Source organism: Panthera onca, chromosome B4, assembly GCF_046562875.1.
Source record: "Panthera onca isolate mPanOnc1 chromosome B4, mPanOnc1 haplotype 2, whole genome shotgun sequence".
Classification (NCBI taxonomy): Eukaryota; Metazoa; Chordata; class Mammalia; order Carnivora; family Felidae; genus Panthera; species Panthera onca.
Window position 1 is genome coordinate 78,401,517 of NC_138345.1, and position 16,495 is coordinate 78,418,011.

At 51.9% G+C, this 16,495-nt stretch overlaps 1 protein-coding gene across 1 annotated transcript; it reads right to left on the reverse strand.

Moving 5' to 3' along the window:
* Positions 1–1,524: 1,524 nt before the first annotated feature.
* On the reverse strand, positions 1,525–15,804 carry LOC132694342 (keratin, type II cytoskeletal 5-like). The gene is made up of 9 exons (XM_060657534.3): positions 15,158–15,804; positions 13,145–13,353; positions 10,371–10,431; positions 9,200–9,295; positions 7,001–7,165; positions 6,102–6,227; positions 5,206–5,426; positions 4,609–4,643; positions 1,525–3,328 (listed from the first exon to the last, which is right to left on the reverse strand). The coding sequence occupies exons 1-9, from the start codon at positions 15,635–15,637 to the stop codon at positions 3,126–3,128; spliced, it is 1,596 nt and encodes a 531-aa protein (XP_060513517.2). The 5' UTR covers positions 15,638–15,804; the 3' UTR covers positions 1,525–3,125.
* Positions 15,805–16,495: the final 691 nt, after the last annotated feature.

Sequence of the window (16,495 nt, forward strand, 5' to 3'; positions counted from 1 at the left end):
CCGACTCAGTGCCACGAGGGCTCCTGACATTGACTCCTGTCTTTGGGCTCATTTAGTTAAAAAAAAAAAAAAAAGGCCTACAGGGGACTCCAGAGGAGATGCTTTGTGCTTGAGGAGGGGAGAGGAAGGGATGCTCTCCCCAAGAATCTCTGGGCCCTCAAGGACGCAGTGTGGTCAACCATCAGATCAATACTATTGTGTCACTACTCTTTTGCCTTTTCTCCTCACACCGTCCCTGGCCTCCCTGAGGTAGATCAGAGTCTGCTCTGGCCTGAGGACATTTCTGGGGACATTTGTTGCCCTCAGGAATTGTTCAAGTGGATGCGGGATACAGGCTTTCTCCCCAGCACCCAGGTCACAGCTCTTTGGAGATGTTTGAAATGCCCCCCGATTCTCTTCCTTCCTCCCTTTCTGTCAGTTCCATCAGTGAGACCTCCGCTGGGGCCAGCTGTCTTTCCCTCCCTCACTGGCTGTTCTCCAGGTCAAAATCAAGCCAACAAAAATAATAGCAACTTATTGGGGTGCTTACTGTCTGCTGGGACCACCATAAGCCTTACATCCATTATCTCATTTAATTGTATGATGACGTCGTGAAGCAGTTTCTGCCTTACTGATGAGGAAAGTAAGGAGCCGAGTGATTAAAGGACTTAATTAAAGTACCCCAAACCACACAGCTTATCTGTGGTAGGCTGGGATTCGATCCTATTCTTTCTGACATCACCATGCTCTGCTGCTCTGGTGGAGAGAAGCCTGGTTAAGAATGGGGGTCTCCTGGGGCACCTGGGTGGCTCAGTCAATTAAGTGTCCCACTCTTGATTTCGGTTCAGGTCATGATCTCAGTTTGTGAGTTCAAGCCCCTCATGGGGGCTCTGTGTTGACAGCATGGAGTCTGCTTGGGATTTTCTCTCTCCTTCTCTCTGTGTCTCTTCCCCACATGTGCTCTCTCTCTCACGATAAATAGACATTTAAAAAAAGAATGCAGGCTCCTGCCAATATGCCTATGACTTCTTGGTTCCACCTGTAAATTAGGAGATTGGGACCCCACAGTTTTGGTTTAACTGTGACATTTCACACAGTTCCTTTTTTCATAGTCTTAACTTTGGGTCCTAGAGTGCTGGGGAGGGCAAGCAGGGCTTGGGGATGTTAGGGGTATAACAAGGGGCTGTGGGCAATGGTGGGAGGCAGAGGTGGGGTGGGGTGGGTCTTGTTGCATGATGTCAGAAAAAGGGGATTCCCATTCCACCCTCGGGTAAGAGTCCCAGAGGTGGGCCCAGGAGACAGTGCTGGAGACACCAAGAAGCCAGACTGGAGAGCCTTCCCCCTCCACCCCTAGGTAGATCAGAGTATGTTGCCATGATGCGTTGGGTTCCCTGGAGCCCAGGACCAGAGCTTGGGAACAGAGAGTACGATGCTTCCCTGGATTTGTTGTGGGTGGAAGGCAAGTGCTCCAGGATAACACCAGGTCCAATGTTGCCCAGAATGTGAGATAGGACACAGACTCCACCAAGACCTAGAGAGCTCGGTGACACTTTATTGAAGCGATTTTAGGAAATAGGCAGGCATGGGGAGCAGGCAGTTCAGAAGGGTTTGAGACGATCAGAGCAGGGTGACTTTTTTCTCTCCTGTCTTCATGTCTACAGCTGGCAGCCAGTCCCTGCCTGCTTTTGGAATGCATTTTGGTCTTGAATACGTGGCAGGTATTGGGAAGGCTCACAGTTCCTCAAGTAGGGAAAGATCTCTGTGCCTACGTGGCTCCCCTCTTTCACTGTTCCCCTACCTCTGCTTCCTTCACAGGCCGAGCAAGCATCCTCTAGAGTGAGGAAAGACACAGGGGGAGGACTGCCCCTCTCCCGTGTCTGCCCTCTTAGGTCTTCCCTGTGGGGCAGGGGGTTTGGTGGATTGCCTTAAGAGTTGTGGTTGTAGCCAAGGCTGGGGACAGGAAAATCCACACTGTAGATATTTCAGAGACAGGGAGATAGAGAAAGAAAGGTCAGGAGAGAGGGAGCAGGAGATCTATTGCCAAACGGATGAGTGGGAGAGGGAGAAAAGAAAGGGGCGGAGAGGAGGGACCGGGAGAGGAGTCACATATGGTGGGGAAGGAGGAGAATAAGGAGGGAGGGTGGATGAGAAGGTGGAAAGAGAAAAGTAAGCAGGAAAGAGAACTTTCCAGAAAAGGGACATGGCTACCACAGAGGATGGAGAAAGACTCCTGAGCCCGGAGGATTATTCTGCAGGGGGATTCTCCCAGGGCAGTTCTAACACAGGCCAACTGGACTCCCTTACCTGGTGCACCTTCTGCCTCGCTGCCTTCCCACAGCCTGGCGTGAGCCTGCCTCCCTCCCACTCAGCAGCAGGGCGGTTCTGTGTGGGGCAGTAATTCTAATATTGGCTTCAATGAGGCTGATTTGAAGGCGTTTGGCTAGGAACGATCATGGAACATAGTCCTAGGCCATGGAGAACTTTTGGGTTCTTGATAAAATTATTCTATTCTAGCATGAATAATTGAGTTGGTAATGTTTTGGTGTTGATTTCTTATTCCAATATTCTGATGGTGGGAGTTGTCAGGGGAAGTGGCTGGTGGCTGGGTGGGGACAAGAAGGCAGGAGGTGAGGACACAATATGCCGGCCAGGTTGGCAACATTCCCTGGTGTGAGGGGGGCATGCAGGAGACGGTTCTGTGTGCGGTGAGAGAGCACACACGTGTGAACTCTGGCCGAGATTACACTCAACTTCTTTGGGGGTACCAAGGTCAATCCTAAACTCACCCCTCCCCCATAAAGGAGTATGGGTGCAGTGGACTCGGCTCGGATGGGGAGAGGAAGACCCTACTTCTTCATCCTTGCTCTGGAAGCCACCGACGGGCAAAGTCCTAGCCTGGGTCTTGGCACAGAGCAGTTGAGTCAGTGTTAGTTGGATTGGATGCCGGGGACTTTGGCGGGCTCTGGGATGAGGAGCAAGGGGGGTACCTCCTTGAGACAGAGGGATGGGCAAGGTGACCTTAGAACTCACAGACCACTCCCCTCGCCTCTGGCTGTTGATTGTGTGCATGGAGCATCAGCAAAGCGGCAGGCCTTAGGGTTGGGCATTGGGGACCTTGAGGGGGCAGCTGAGGCTGGCGGGGCCCTTTAGCTCCTGTAACTCTTCTTGGTGGATGACGTCTTGGAGATGATACGCATGCTGGAGCTGCTGCCACTCATGCTGCGGCCACTGGTGGAGCTAAAGCCGCCTCCCCCGCCGTAGCCCAGGCTGCTGCTGTAGCCGCCTCCGGCCACACAGAGGCCACCGCCACCTGCACTGTAGCCTGTGCCTCCGGTGGAGGAGACCACAGCTGTGGAGAGAAGGCACAGGGCACGCTGGCACTCTCCTCCGAGTCCCCAAGACCCCCCTCCCTGGCTCTCAGCCCAGGTGGGCTCCCTCCTGCGGTGCTTTCTTAGGGAACAGGAGACTCCTCGGACCCGGGCCAGGGGTCAGAGAGGGTGGGCACGGACTCGCTGTCCCCGTCACACGCTGCTCCACACTGAGCATTCCAATTGAGGGACTGCGCAGTTTTCAGAGCACCTTCACAGCTGTGAGCACGTTGATCTCAACGTGCCCGAGAGGACACTATTACTCCCATCGCCTCCGTGCCACAGAGGAAAAACGGAGGTGCAGAGACATCAGGCAGCATGCCCAGGGTCACACCTGCTCTGTGCTCCTTCCTCCTCTCCACGGGCCTCTCCTATTGGATGGAGCACGAGTTCTCCTCTCCTAGGCGGGATCCTAAGCTCCCCACTGGAACAGGCCCAAAGGCCATCCAGATGCACCTCCCCCAGTTGGAATCACCTATGCCACATCACTGAAAGTCAATGGTTTGTAGTACCTGCTCAAATATGTTCAGTGATGGGGAGCTCACTACCTTGGGATGTGGCTCTCCACCGCCTGTCAAACATTTGAAGATGCCTCTTTGACCTCCCCTCTGTGTGTCCATTTCTCCAGGTGAAGCAAACCCGTCCCTGTTATCAGCTGGGTTTGAGCTCTCCCCAGCCTGGCTTTCTGGCCTCCCTTGGTGGTCTGAGCCACACGGGGCCCAAGGAGACTCTAATTCTCGTGCCCAGGACTCAGTGCTCCCTGAATGTCCCCTCACCCTGCTGGACTATTCCGTGAGATGATTCTTCCTGCTCTCCCCTCTGCGAGCCGAGGCCGAGCCGGGTCAGTCACTGCTCTACTTGTTTGGTGAATTTGCTTCAATTCTAGATATGCCTCCTTCCATTTAACCAGCTTGGTAGCCTCTTGTTAGCTGGGTGCATTTGATTTCCTGCCAGAACTAGCTAAGCCACCACTCTGCGAGTTGTCTGTCCTGTCCTGTAGCTCAGGTCCTCTGAGACCACAGTAGAGTCCTTCCTGTGGACACGTGACCACACTGGGACAGGCCCTGGGGGGTGAGGTATCACCACAGGTCTCTCTTGACCCCGCAGAAAGGAAAGGCCAAAGAAGAAAGGGGTCTTCACAGAGCCCTTGAGAGGGTCTTAAAGGCATCCCTGCCCACATCTATCACCAAATCCCTGGTACTGATGCTATTGCTTTCTGTTTTGACTCCCACTTTTCTATTATCCCAAGACATTTACTCACAGATGTTCACAGGTCCGACACCTTCCCCAGTGAGTCTGTTGCAGGGGGGAAGAGAGAGAGACATTTTAATTTGCTGAGAAGCTGAAGAACCCTGGGCTCTTTGCATTTATAGCTGTCAGCACGGAGTGCTTTCTGTGTGCCAGGCCCTGTTCTTAGCAAGCCTTTTGTTCATCTAGCTAATATGAATCCATGAGGGAAATCTAGAAGACAGACCAAGGGAAAGTACATAGAGAAATGGGGAAGGACATGTGTTCACTAGAAAGGGACAGTCAGATTGTAGGTATCTCTGGGCAAACACAGAGCCCCTGAGGTTCAACGACTGTGTGGCGTCATTTGTCATGGGCGTGGGCTGGAACGGCTCTGCTTATGGCCTTCTAGGTAGTCGTGGGCCACCTCTCCCCGACACCTGTCTCCTTGACCCTCTGCTGTGGGTCCAAAAGGAACTATGGGAATGGCTGAGACTGCAGGGTGCCTCTGGGGAGCAGCTGCATTTTAACCTCATTTCTGCCCTTGCACTTTCTGTCTGGGGCCGACACTGTAGGGCTCTTGGTGTCTGTGGTGTTTGTTGCCCTAGTGGCATCTGTTTGAGCCTCTCACCTGCACTCCTCGCCCTCCAGCAGCTTGCGGTAGGTGGCGATCTCGATGTCCAGGGCCAGCTTGACGTTCATGAGCTCCTGGTACTCCCGCAGCTGCCGGGCCATGTCCTGCTTGGCCTTTTGAAGGGCGTCCTCCAGCTCGGCCAGCTTGTGCTTGGCGTCCTTGAGGGCCAGCTCCCCACGCTGCTCGGCATCAGCGATTGCGTTCTGGAGCGTGGTACACTGCCAGGAGCACAGAGGGGTTTGTGAGCTCGCCCACAGACAGTGCAGTAAGATGTGTGTTTTAGGTTAAAAATATGGGAGGATTTCCTGAAATGGATTTCATGGAAAGGAGGTGGGAGCCTCATCATCTTTAAAAATAATTGGGGCATCTGGGTGGCTCAGTCGGTTGAGTGTCCGACTTTGGCTCAGATCATGATCTTGTGGTTTGTGAGTTCGAGCCCCGTGTTGGACTCTGTACTGACAGCTCAGAGCCTGGGACCTGCTTTGGATTCTGTGTCTCCCTCTCTCTCTTGCCCTCCCCCACTCATGCTCTATTTCTCTCTTTCAAAAATAAATAAACATTAAAAAATTAAAATAAAAAATAAAAATGAGAGCCATCTCTGTCCTCCTTGGATAATCTGAGACTTAGCTATAATGGATAAAATGATTTGGCGGGGGGGTCCTTTCCAATGCCACACTTCTCTGGATAGTTTTGTCTTGTATGCCCCCAGAGGACAGACTCTTCCCTAGAGGGGGGCCCAACATCCCCGGAGTGGTGGAAGACTGCACAGTTACATTCCTGGGCAGTCACGTATCTGGGGAGGCTTCTCTGTGCATGGGCTGAATTGGGACCAGGCCCAGGTCTGCCGGCGGGCAGGTACATGAATAGACTGTCCTCTGGGAGCTCAGCTTTACCTGTTTCTTCAGGTTATCAATCTCAGAGCGCAGTCTCTGCATCACACGGTTCAGCTCGGAGATCTCCATCTTGGTGGTGCGGAGGTCGTCCCCGTGGCGGCCAGCAGACCGCTGCAGCTCCTCGTACTGGGGGCAGGGGAGTCAAGAGGCAGGGGCCGTCAGGCCAGAGAAAGCATGGCCGTGGCTTCTCAGGGCCCAACAGCTTCCAGCACACTGCTTGGCGGTGCCTCCCTTTGCCTCCACTGCTACTTTCCATCTAATTCCATCTGCATGGTCTCTTGGCTCTGTCCTTCACTCTCCATGTCCGCGGGCTCCAGCCCACAGCTGGACCCTTCCTGTCTGTGCCTGGAAGACCCTCCACATCAGAGGTCTTATCCTCAGAAGCTCAGCAGCATACAGGGGTGCTTGTCACTCTCTGATTTTAAAGCTTTTTTCACATTTGTGACCCCCACCCAGCTCTAACCTGGAAGATCTTATTGTGTAGCCCATGTCCAGCCTTTGCTCCCAGTCCCTCAGCCACTGCCAGCTGAACCTCTCTTCTCTGGATCCAGGAGACTAGGCCTTGCTCTTGTTCCCATCTTGCCTGTCTTGCTCCTGCTGGCGCTGATGGGTGGTACCATCCAGCTGTCCCTTGCTGTCCTCCACAGGGCATTGGAGGTGTGTCTATCCTCCTCCCTGGAAGAGGACTGACTGCCTCCTGCCTTCATCTGGCTGTTCCCTCAGGTCCTGACAGTGCTGCCCAAGGGGTGCTCCTGATGGAGGGACAGCCCCAGGCTGAACGCCTATCCCTTTGACCCCATCAGACTGGGACACCTGAGAGGACAAGGCTGTTGACCTAATTCGCCTTTGAAATCTCAGTTCTCTAAGATTATTTCATGGACTTGGCCTTGACCCCTCACCTTGATCTGGTACCAGGACTCGGCCTCGGCCCGGCTGCGGTTGGCGATGTCCTCATACTGGGCCTTGACCTCAGAGATGATGCTGTCCAGGTCCAGCTTGCGGTTGTTGTCCATGGACAGCACCACGGAGGTTTCTGAGATCTGGGCCTGAAGCTGAGCCAGCTCCTGTGTTGGGGGCCAAAATAAAGAGCTGAAGCAGGGTGTGTGTGTTGGGAGATGGTGGCCAGGGGAACAGGCCCCGGCATCAAGGACCTCACTTGCACTGTTGGGGTGCAGCACCTTGTTTAGGCCCGAAGGGATGGGAGGGACATTAGGGAGATGGCTGAGTTTATGCCATAGCCTTATCATCACCTCATCTGCAGACAGAGAGCAGCCTTACAGTAACTCTAGCCAGCATCCTCCAGAAGTCACTCCCACTATCAAGGGAGTGCACCTTGCTGTGACCTGTCAGTGCCAGGATGTCTCATGTTCTGAGAAAACACAGCCTTTCACACCAGATAAAGAAATCCTCTCATGACAGAACACTGAGTCAGGAGGAGCCAGAAACTCTGCTGCATCTCAATCCTGTTTCCCAACTTGGCTCCTTCCTCCCTTCAGGGATGGGAAATGGAAATCAGCTCGAGACAGCTGAAAGGGCACCGGAACAACACATTCGAGTCTCAGGTCTGCCAAGCAGGTTAGATGGCTTCTCTGAGTCTCAGAGGGGCTCATCCTAGAATTGCTTCATATGCTTTCCGTGAGGATTAAATCAACTCATATCCACATAACACGATTTTTGAAAAGGTAAACCACAATCAGTTTGCTAACGATCACTTTCCAGGATCATCTAAGGTGGTGGTTCCCAAAATGGGATCCTCAGACCAGCAGCAGCAGCAGCAGCAGCAGCATCACCTGGGAACTTGCTCAAAGCGCAACATTTTGGGTCCCACCCTAGACTTACTGAATCAGAACTGGTGTTTTAACAAGATGTCTAGAAGATTCTGACACACTTTGAAACCTGAAAGTCATCGGTCCAAAGCAGAAATCTAAGTGAAACTATTCCTTTCCTTTGTTTATTAAACAGCGCCACTGCTCCATTCTCCCCGCTCATGTATTTCCTGCTTTAAGAAATTATTATTTCATTGTTGTTTCACAATCTGTTTTTCCCAAGTAGTTTTCTGATAGCTGACCTAGCTCAGGGGGTCTCAGCCCACATGCTTGCAGCTGTCAGCATTGAAGTGAGTAAAAAAAAGAGAAAAATGATGCCTTTTTGCCTTATGTGGGCTGCAGGGTGGTCATTGAGCCTGTCCAAATACATGGACCCCATGTTTCTGCTCCCAGAACATGACCAACTTCTGTTGGGCACCAAACATATGCAATGCACAGGCATATCACGGGTCCTTACCAGGCCCACTTGGAGGCACACAATGCACCCTGCACCCCTGCCTTGACATCACTGACCCCATCTCTACCACTCTACCTCACTCACTCTCCTCCAGCCACCATGGCCTCCTCTTGGCATTCTTTGATCCTCAGTTCTTCAGTTTCTCTTCAACTATCACCCACCTCCTACTTTCTACGGTTCCTTGTTGTTTCTTTCCATTGCCCCTGCTATGCCTTAAATGGTATAGTTTTCGATCCTCTCTGTGCTGCCTGTCTCTCTTACTGTAACAGAAGCTCCAAAAAATGTAGGCGCCTTGTTGTGTCTGCTCAGCACTGCCCCTGTAGCCCCTAGAACAGTATCTGGCATACAGCAGTGCATGACAACATGTGTCTTCAGAAGAACCAGGCAGTTGTGTTGTGTGCTTCTAGAAGCACCCAAGGGCTCATTAATTGCCACCTGGTTTGTGAAATTGCATCACCCTACAGCCTCTCTAGGAAGAGTAGCTGATAAGTCTGAGCTGGACTGGGTGAGCCTGGCTGCTCAGATATGTCTGTGGAAATCACGTATAATTCAATGATAGGGATTTTTTGTCTGACCAACAGACATGTTTGGTCCAAATGGTCAAGGTGGAATTTCTCACCTCATCTGAGCCCCCAGCTGCCCTAGGGAACCTCATTTTGTTCCTTAGTAGGGAAGGCAGCATCTGTTCCATGAATTCCAGCCCAGGGATGGGGTGGAGGGCAGAGAGGAGATGAAGGAAGGAGGTGTCAGGCTCTGTGCCCAGCCCAGGACCCCAGCCTCCAACGCTTGTGGGGAGAGCACCTGGCACTGCTTACCGCATCATAGAAAGCTCTCAGGAAGTTGATTTCATCCATTAAGGCATCCACCTTGGCCTCCAACTCCACCTTGTTCATGTAGGCAGCGTCCACGTCCTGGGCACAGAACATGCTGTCACTCTGAATCCCATCCTTCGTGGGTCAGCCAGCCTCTCTGACTGGGAGTTAGGCTGGAGAAGTTCATCTTCCGGGGATGAGGGTGTTTCTTTGTTCCAGGATATGGAGTGGAACTTGCAGGAGGGCCCATACTCTGTGGGGACCAGGGCTCTTGGGGAATGCCCACTCACTCATCAGCTGGTGCCACATGAACAGATATCTTTTGTCACCTGCATGTGATCAGGTCAACTCCATCCTGGCTCCTTGGGCCTCTGCTGCCTCTGGGCTCTCTCAGCCTCTCCCCACGCCCTCCGTGGCCTCCCCCCTTCCTCACACTCTCAGCAGCTCCCTGCACCTTACACACCGCTGCTCCATTCTCCCTGCTCTGGCTGGTATCCCTTCCCTCTGCCTGCCCCCGCTGAGCAGGAAGATCCATAACTCCATGGAGCTGATCCCTGTCCTGCCCCTGTCCTCCTGAGCCTGACTTGATGTCCTGGAGACTCAGCTCAGCACAGGGTCCATTTTGCTTGTTTCTCCCCACAGGGACTCCACATGGGGAGGAGCTGGTGTCATGATTTACAGCTGGGACTTTGGAGTCCCAGATCCTGACTCACTGCTGATGATCTGGGTAAACTTGGGCAACTTACTTAACCTGCCTGAGCCTGAGTTTTCTCACTTCTAAAGTAGGACCTGCTTTGGGGCCCCTGGGTGGCTCAGTTGGTTAAGGGTCTGGCTCTTAATTTTGGCTCGGGTCGTGATCTCACAGTTGGTCGGATTGATCCCTACATCTGGCTCTGCGCTGACAGCATGGAGCCTGTTTGAGATTCTCTCTCCCTTTCTCTCTGCCTCTCCCTCACTCACATGTGCACGTGCGTGCACACGCAACCATGAGTGTGCACACCACACAAAATCTCTCCCTCTCTTTAAAAAACATTAAAAAATGAAGTAAAACCTGCTTCAAAAATTAGTTGCACAGATTAAAACTTGTAAGGCCACTGGCTTCAGTGGCAGCTGTCACTCCCAGAAGGGGCTACCTGGGCTTCAGCGCCAGGAGGGAGAAACCCTGTCCCCTTACCTTCTTGAGCACCACAAACTCGTTCTCTGCTACCGTGCGCCTGTTGATTTCTTCTTCGTACCTGCGGGAAGGATCAAGAAGTGGGTTGTCAAGGTGACCATTTTGTAACATATAAAAATATGGAATTAACATGTTGTATACCTGAAACTAATATAATATTGTATACTAATTATAAATCAATTAAAAAAAGTGGATTGGTGTTAGGAGCAGGGTTCTGGGAGTGAGGTCAAACAGTGGGGGCTGTAGGTGGGTAGATAGTGTGGGTCTCCAGAACGGACATGGAGAACGTGCTACTGAAGCATAGCTCCTGTGTTACACATGCCCCACTCCCATCCCAAATCAATCACACAACCACCTCTGCCCAAACAAAACTCAAACCCAAAACAACAATGAAGCAGAGTCACCCCCTCATTCCTCCTGAGATTGCATTTCTCAGGGCTCTGATCTTTAGAGGGCTGAGGCTGCATAAAGGGGCCAGCATGCCTCCTTTTTCACCCCCTTGGTATTGCCCCAAGCCAAACAGAAGAGAACAGAGAGGATGGTCTGACCCAGGGCAGACAGTCCCAGGCCTTGGCTGGCTCCTGTGGCCTGTGTTGCCCTCATGTGGCCTTGCCGCTCTGTTCTTAGTTGCACTGAACCATGGAGAGGAAGCAGTCCCTCCCACCAGCAGCTGCCCAGGTTTCTCATTCTTCAGTTTGGCCCTCGAGAGCAGCCCCACTCGCCCCGCCCCCTGGGGACACTGGCCTCTGGGAAGGAAGCTCCCCTTCTGCTCTAGGTGATCCTTTTCCTCCCAACCCTCCTGAGCATCAGTGAACCCCACCCTTTTTAGCAGCTCTGGGCAGCTGGGGTTGGGGCTTTATCTCCTCCACCTACCAGCTGAGTCACCAGGGGCAGGTCACTTAACCTCTCAGAGGTTTTTTCTCATCTTTGAATGGCTTGTCCTTATTTTTTTAAAACCACCAAGCACAATCCCGCCTTATGTATATAACCAGAATCTCCCCGCTTTGATGTTGCCTCAGCTGTCCAGTAGGATCTGAGGGAAGCTCTTTCCTGTCGTTGAATTTCCAATACTATGCCTTCTCCCAAGTCCTCTGGGAGAACTGTTGTGGTTTTCCTTATTGCTTCCTCGTGCTGCCTTTTAATTAAATCTGAACATGTTTTCTTTTTTTTTTTAAATTTTTTAACGTTTATTTATTTCTGAGAGACAGAGAACGAGCAGGGGAGGGGCAGAGAGGGAGACACAGAATCCAAAGCAGTCTCCAGGTTCTGAGCTGTCAGCACAGAGCCCGACATGGGGCTCCAACCCACAAACTGTGAGATCATGACCTGAGCCGAGGTCAGTTGCCCAACCGACTGAGCCACCCAGGTGCCCCTGAACATGTTTTCTTCACCTAACTCCACGCAACTGTCCTTGTCTTCTGTGTTTTCCAGCTCACAGTCACTCTCCCTTCATGTGCCTCTTAGATTCCTGCCATAGGAACATGGCTGTCCATCAGCCGGGAGCATGCTCTTCAACAGATCCCCAGCCCGCCCGCCCCAGTAGTTTTCCCCTGTGTCTCTTTCCTTCTCCACCTTTCTATCTCCTCCTCCGGGAAGCCTTCTTGGACTGAAACACGGTTACCTCGTGTTTGCATACATGTTATAAATTAGCCATCTACAATTGCTTCTCTTGCCTATGTCTGCATCATTACATACCTAATCATCTCTATAATAAAAATAGTTAACACTTACTATGTGCCAGGCACTGGTCACCCTACCAAGTATTTCATATGCAAGTTTTGATATAATATTCTCAATCCCTATGAGGTGGGCACTATTAATATCCTCTTTAACAGACAAAGGACCTGGGTTCAGAGAGTCTGAGGTCATTCAGTTAGTAAGCAGTTGAGCCAAGATTCTAAATCCACTGACTCTAGAGTCTATAGTGCTGTCCAGTAGAACTTTCTGCGACGATAGAGATGCTCTATATCTGCATCTGCTACGGGGCCCGTTAGCCACGTGTGGCAACTGAGCACTTGAGATGTGGCTAGTGTGACTGAGGAGCTAAATTCAAATTTTATTTAATTTTAATTAATTTAAATTAAAATAGCTGCATGCGGGTAGTGGCTACCATTTCAACTCAGTTCAGACCTGAACTCTCATTACATTATACAAAGCGTAATGGAAACTGCTTATGAAATTACTTATTTTGTGTGGACAAAGAACATCAGAAATAAATGAAATCAATAAAAATAAGGAGCTGCTTGAATGTATAGGCATGAGCATGCCATCATGTTTAGTGGGGTGTGTGTGTGTGTGTGTGTGTGTGGTTCCGTGGAGGAGGCAGAAGATAGGTCTCCTCTTGCTTTGATCCTGGTCTTGGCCAGGATTGGGGTGGATGCCCAAACATTGTGCAAGTTAGCCGTGGGACTAAGTGGAACAAATGTGATGGTGAGATTCTAGAGGTTTAAGTCCTAACTCATGAGTTGCCACTTGTATCACATTGGATGAAATAGTTGCTCTCTCAGAGCCTTACTTTCCTGTCTGCAGACTTTACCAGATTGTTGTTCAAATCCTGCTGTTTGTGACCATGTCAGTTACCACCCTCTATAGCCCCACCCCTCCCCAGAGCCTCAACATTCTTGACCACAGGGTCCCCTTGCTTTTTCTGATTCCATCTCACTGCCCTGAGCCTGTGTCCCCTTTCTCTGCTGGGCTGGACACTTCTAGAGAGCAGGGCCTCCCAGGAGCCTCAGAGCAGGGACCTCCCAGAAGCTGGTGGAGGGTCCACTCACTTGTTCTTGAAGTCTTCCACCACATCCTGCATGTTCTTGAGCTCCGTCTCTAGCCGTGCCCGCTCTCCACCCAGGCAGTCCAGCTGCCGCCTCAGGTTGCTGATGTAGGCTTCAAACATGGGCTCGATATTGGCCCTGGTGGTTTTATGCTCCTGCAGGAGGCTCCATTTGGTCTCCAGGACCTTGTTCTGCTGCTCCAGGAACCGTACCTGTCCCAGCCAGAGGAGAGAAACTGTGAGGGCTGCCTTGTGCAGCCTCCCCAGAGGGCTCTGGGATACAGGACCCACCAACAGTGCAGAGAGGCCCTGAAAGACCTTGGAGTCCAGGTAGCAGGCTCCTCTTCTTCATTCTGGAAGGAGCCTGGAATGTCAAAAGCCACCCAAATGTTGGTGCAATGGCCTGGGAGGCAGGTGGTGGCTTGGTTTGGAGATGGGAGAAGTAAGACCAGGACCAGAGAGGCTAGAAATCATCCATATACACCAAATCATGCTGATGTGTGGTAGCTGAAGGAAAGAACACTCCACCACCATGTTCCTGGGTGGGATTTTGATTCCCTTTAAATGGGCAGGAGGTTCTTGGCAGAAAGTGTAATCTGTCCACTTCCTTTCTTACGTGATTTCTCTAGATCTAGAATCTGAACTCAGTTGCCCATACAGTCCAAGAATGCTGAAATGGGTCACTCTAACGTCGCGTTAAGGGGAACTGGGCACAATCCCAGCCATGTCGACAGCCAGCTGTGTGGCCTTGCCAAGCCCCCTCTGCACCTAGGTCCCTTGTGGTCTTGTGCTACTTATTTGGTTTTCTTAAGTTGCACTCATCTGCTCCTTTGTCTGGGAGGCAGTCCTGTGAATATGTGAATACTTTCTCGCTAAACAAAGTCCTTCCTTTGGGAGCAGCTGGAATGACACGCAGTCTCAGAATGAAGGAACAGAGGAGCCTCCCAAACAGAGAAGATGGCAGTGTGCCTACAGAGAGCCTCTAACAAACACCCTACTTCCCCTTCCCACCTTTCTCTTCCTTTATCACAGGCCAGAGGGCAATCCTGACTCCAAGTCCCTCCATAGCACATCCCTTTTTCTCCACTATCCTCCAGATAAACCAAGAAAAGGAGGGCCCACGGTTCCCTTAAGAGCCGGCCTCCTGGAAATCTCACATCTTTTGGTGCAAACCCCAGGCCAAGTGGGCTGGGATGGGTGATAAAACTCAAGAAGCACTGCTTCAACAGTCCCTTTGGTTAGATATGGGACCATATGATGAAGCATTTCATAGCCTGTTAGACCTGCACAGTCACCTTGGAGTCTGTCTGTCCAACCCAACTGAGGCCCAAGAAGTTAGGGAACGTTCTCCTAGCAGTAGAGCCTGGGCTGGAAGAGTCTGGCACTCTTCTTTCCAGACCCTTGAACGGCTTCTTCCCAAACAAAAGCAACCAGCTCAGATGTAAACCGGTGGTGGTGCAAAACAAAATAGCTTCTTTCCCTGGACCTGGGGAAACCCCTAAGAGTCCAGGCATCCAGCAGGGTGCACTCAGGGCTGATATCACAGCTTAGCTCTCACCAGAAGAAAAGTGGGAAAGCCGGCCCCTCGCCAGTCACAGACATACCCAAATCACCAGGGAGGCCACCACAGGAGGAACTGCCTCTATTAACTGCACAGGATAAAGTGACCCCAGCCCACTTCCATGAGCTGAACTCATAACCTTTCTTTCCTTTGTCCTTTTCCCTTCAAAACGATCCATTTTTGCTGTCTAATTTTAAGCCAAGTACACATTCATTATCCATCAAAAGAACAATGTCCTTGCAGTAGGTCAGACAGCTCTAGAGTGCAGAGATGAACATTTTTCTGCTCCCACCACAACAGGGTGGGAAATCACTCCCTCCTTCATCTGGCCGGCAGTCTCCCCAGCCCCCAGGATCACAGGTCCTGGGCAAGTCACAGTAGACCTCAGAAAAGCACAGAAAAGACACATACCCTGGGTACTAGCAACTTTCCCAGTGGGGACCACTTGCCTCTCACCTTGTCAATGAAGGAGGCAAACTTGTTGTTGAGGGTCTTGATCTGTTCCCTCTCCTCCTTTCGTACCCGCTGGAGAGAGGGATCTATCTCCAGGTGGAGGGGGGTCAGGAGGCTTTGGTTGACGGTGACCTCCTGGATGCCCCCAGAGCCAGGCATCATCCCGGCTCCAAATCCATACCCACCGAAGGCTCCCCCAACCCTGTAGCCCATGCCTCCGAGACCCAGCCCATAGCCAGCGCCCCCACTGCTGGCCCGGTTGGAGCGGTAGCCTCCACTGATGGAGATTCTCTTGCTGCCTCCAAAGTTGTGGAGGCTCCTGGTCCCGAAGCCACCCCCAAAGCCACCCCCAAAGCTCTTTCCACCCTGGGAGACAGAGACAGAGCTGAAGCTGGGCCGGCAGCCTGGGAGGAGGCTGGCCGAGGAAGCACTGAAGTTCCGAGTGCCTCCTGACTTGATGGTGACAGAAGATCGTTGGGTCATGGTGGGAGCTGGTGCCAAAGAGGCAGAGGAGCGAAAGTATCAAAGGAACGAGGAGCCTTCCAAGTCTAGCTGTCCCAGGCTCTCCTTCACTTTTATGCCTTTCGAGAACTGGGCTTGGCCAGAGAACATCAAAGACCACTCTGTTGAGTTCATCTCAATGGCATGTCTGGTCACAGCCCATCTTCCTGCCCCCTAATCATCATGGGGAACACCCTACCCAGGGCAGGACCAGGCCTGGTCCAGGTCCTGCTCAGGACCAGGTCCCGAGCCCCCCACCCACCCAGGTTCTCAGGCTCACGCTGCAGACACTCCCACTCTTTCCCAGCTGCTCCTCTCTTTGGATTCCCAGGTCTTAGACTCTGAACTTGATTAGGCCCTTCCTGTCACTGGGAAAGGAAAAGAAACCTCCTTTACTGAGGATTCCATTTGTGCCAGGCCACGTGGTTGGTCATTGCCAGCGTTATGTCACTTGATTCTCATAATAACCTTGTGAGTGTGGATGACAAGAGTAATAATTGCCAATGTGTATTGAGCAGCTGCTAGAGGTGGCTGCTTTACACCTGTCTTCTCATTTAATCACCATGCAGCACCAGGGGTAGCCGTTATTATTCTTGTTTTGCTCATGAAGCTGCATAGAGTCATTGAGAAACTTGGCTGAGGTCACGTGGCTCATGCCTGCTGAGCCGATGTTAGGGCGCAGTGGTCTGACAGCAGGTTACTCTGGATCTTTGCACCTGACACTGGTGGAAGAGAGATGGCTTATCTGAGGGTAGCAGGCACAGGATTTCTTGCCACATTCCTGTCCCCTTGTCTTCTCTCGTCCGTGAGGACCAGGGACATTTAACAATTGCCCTCAGA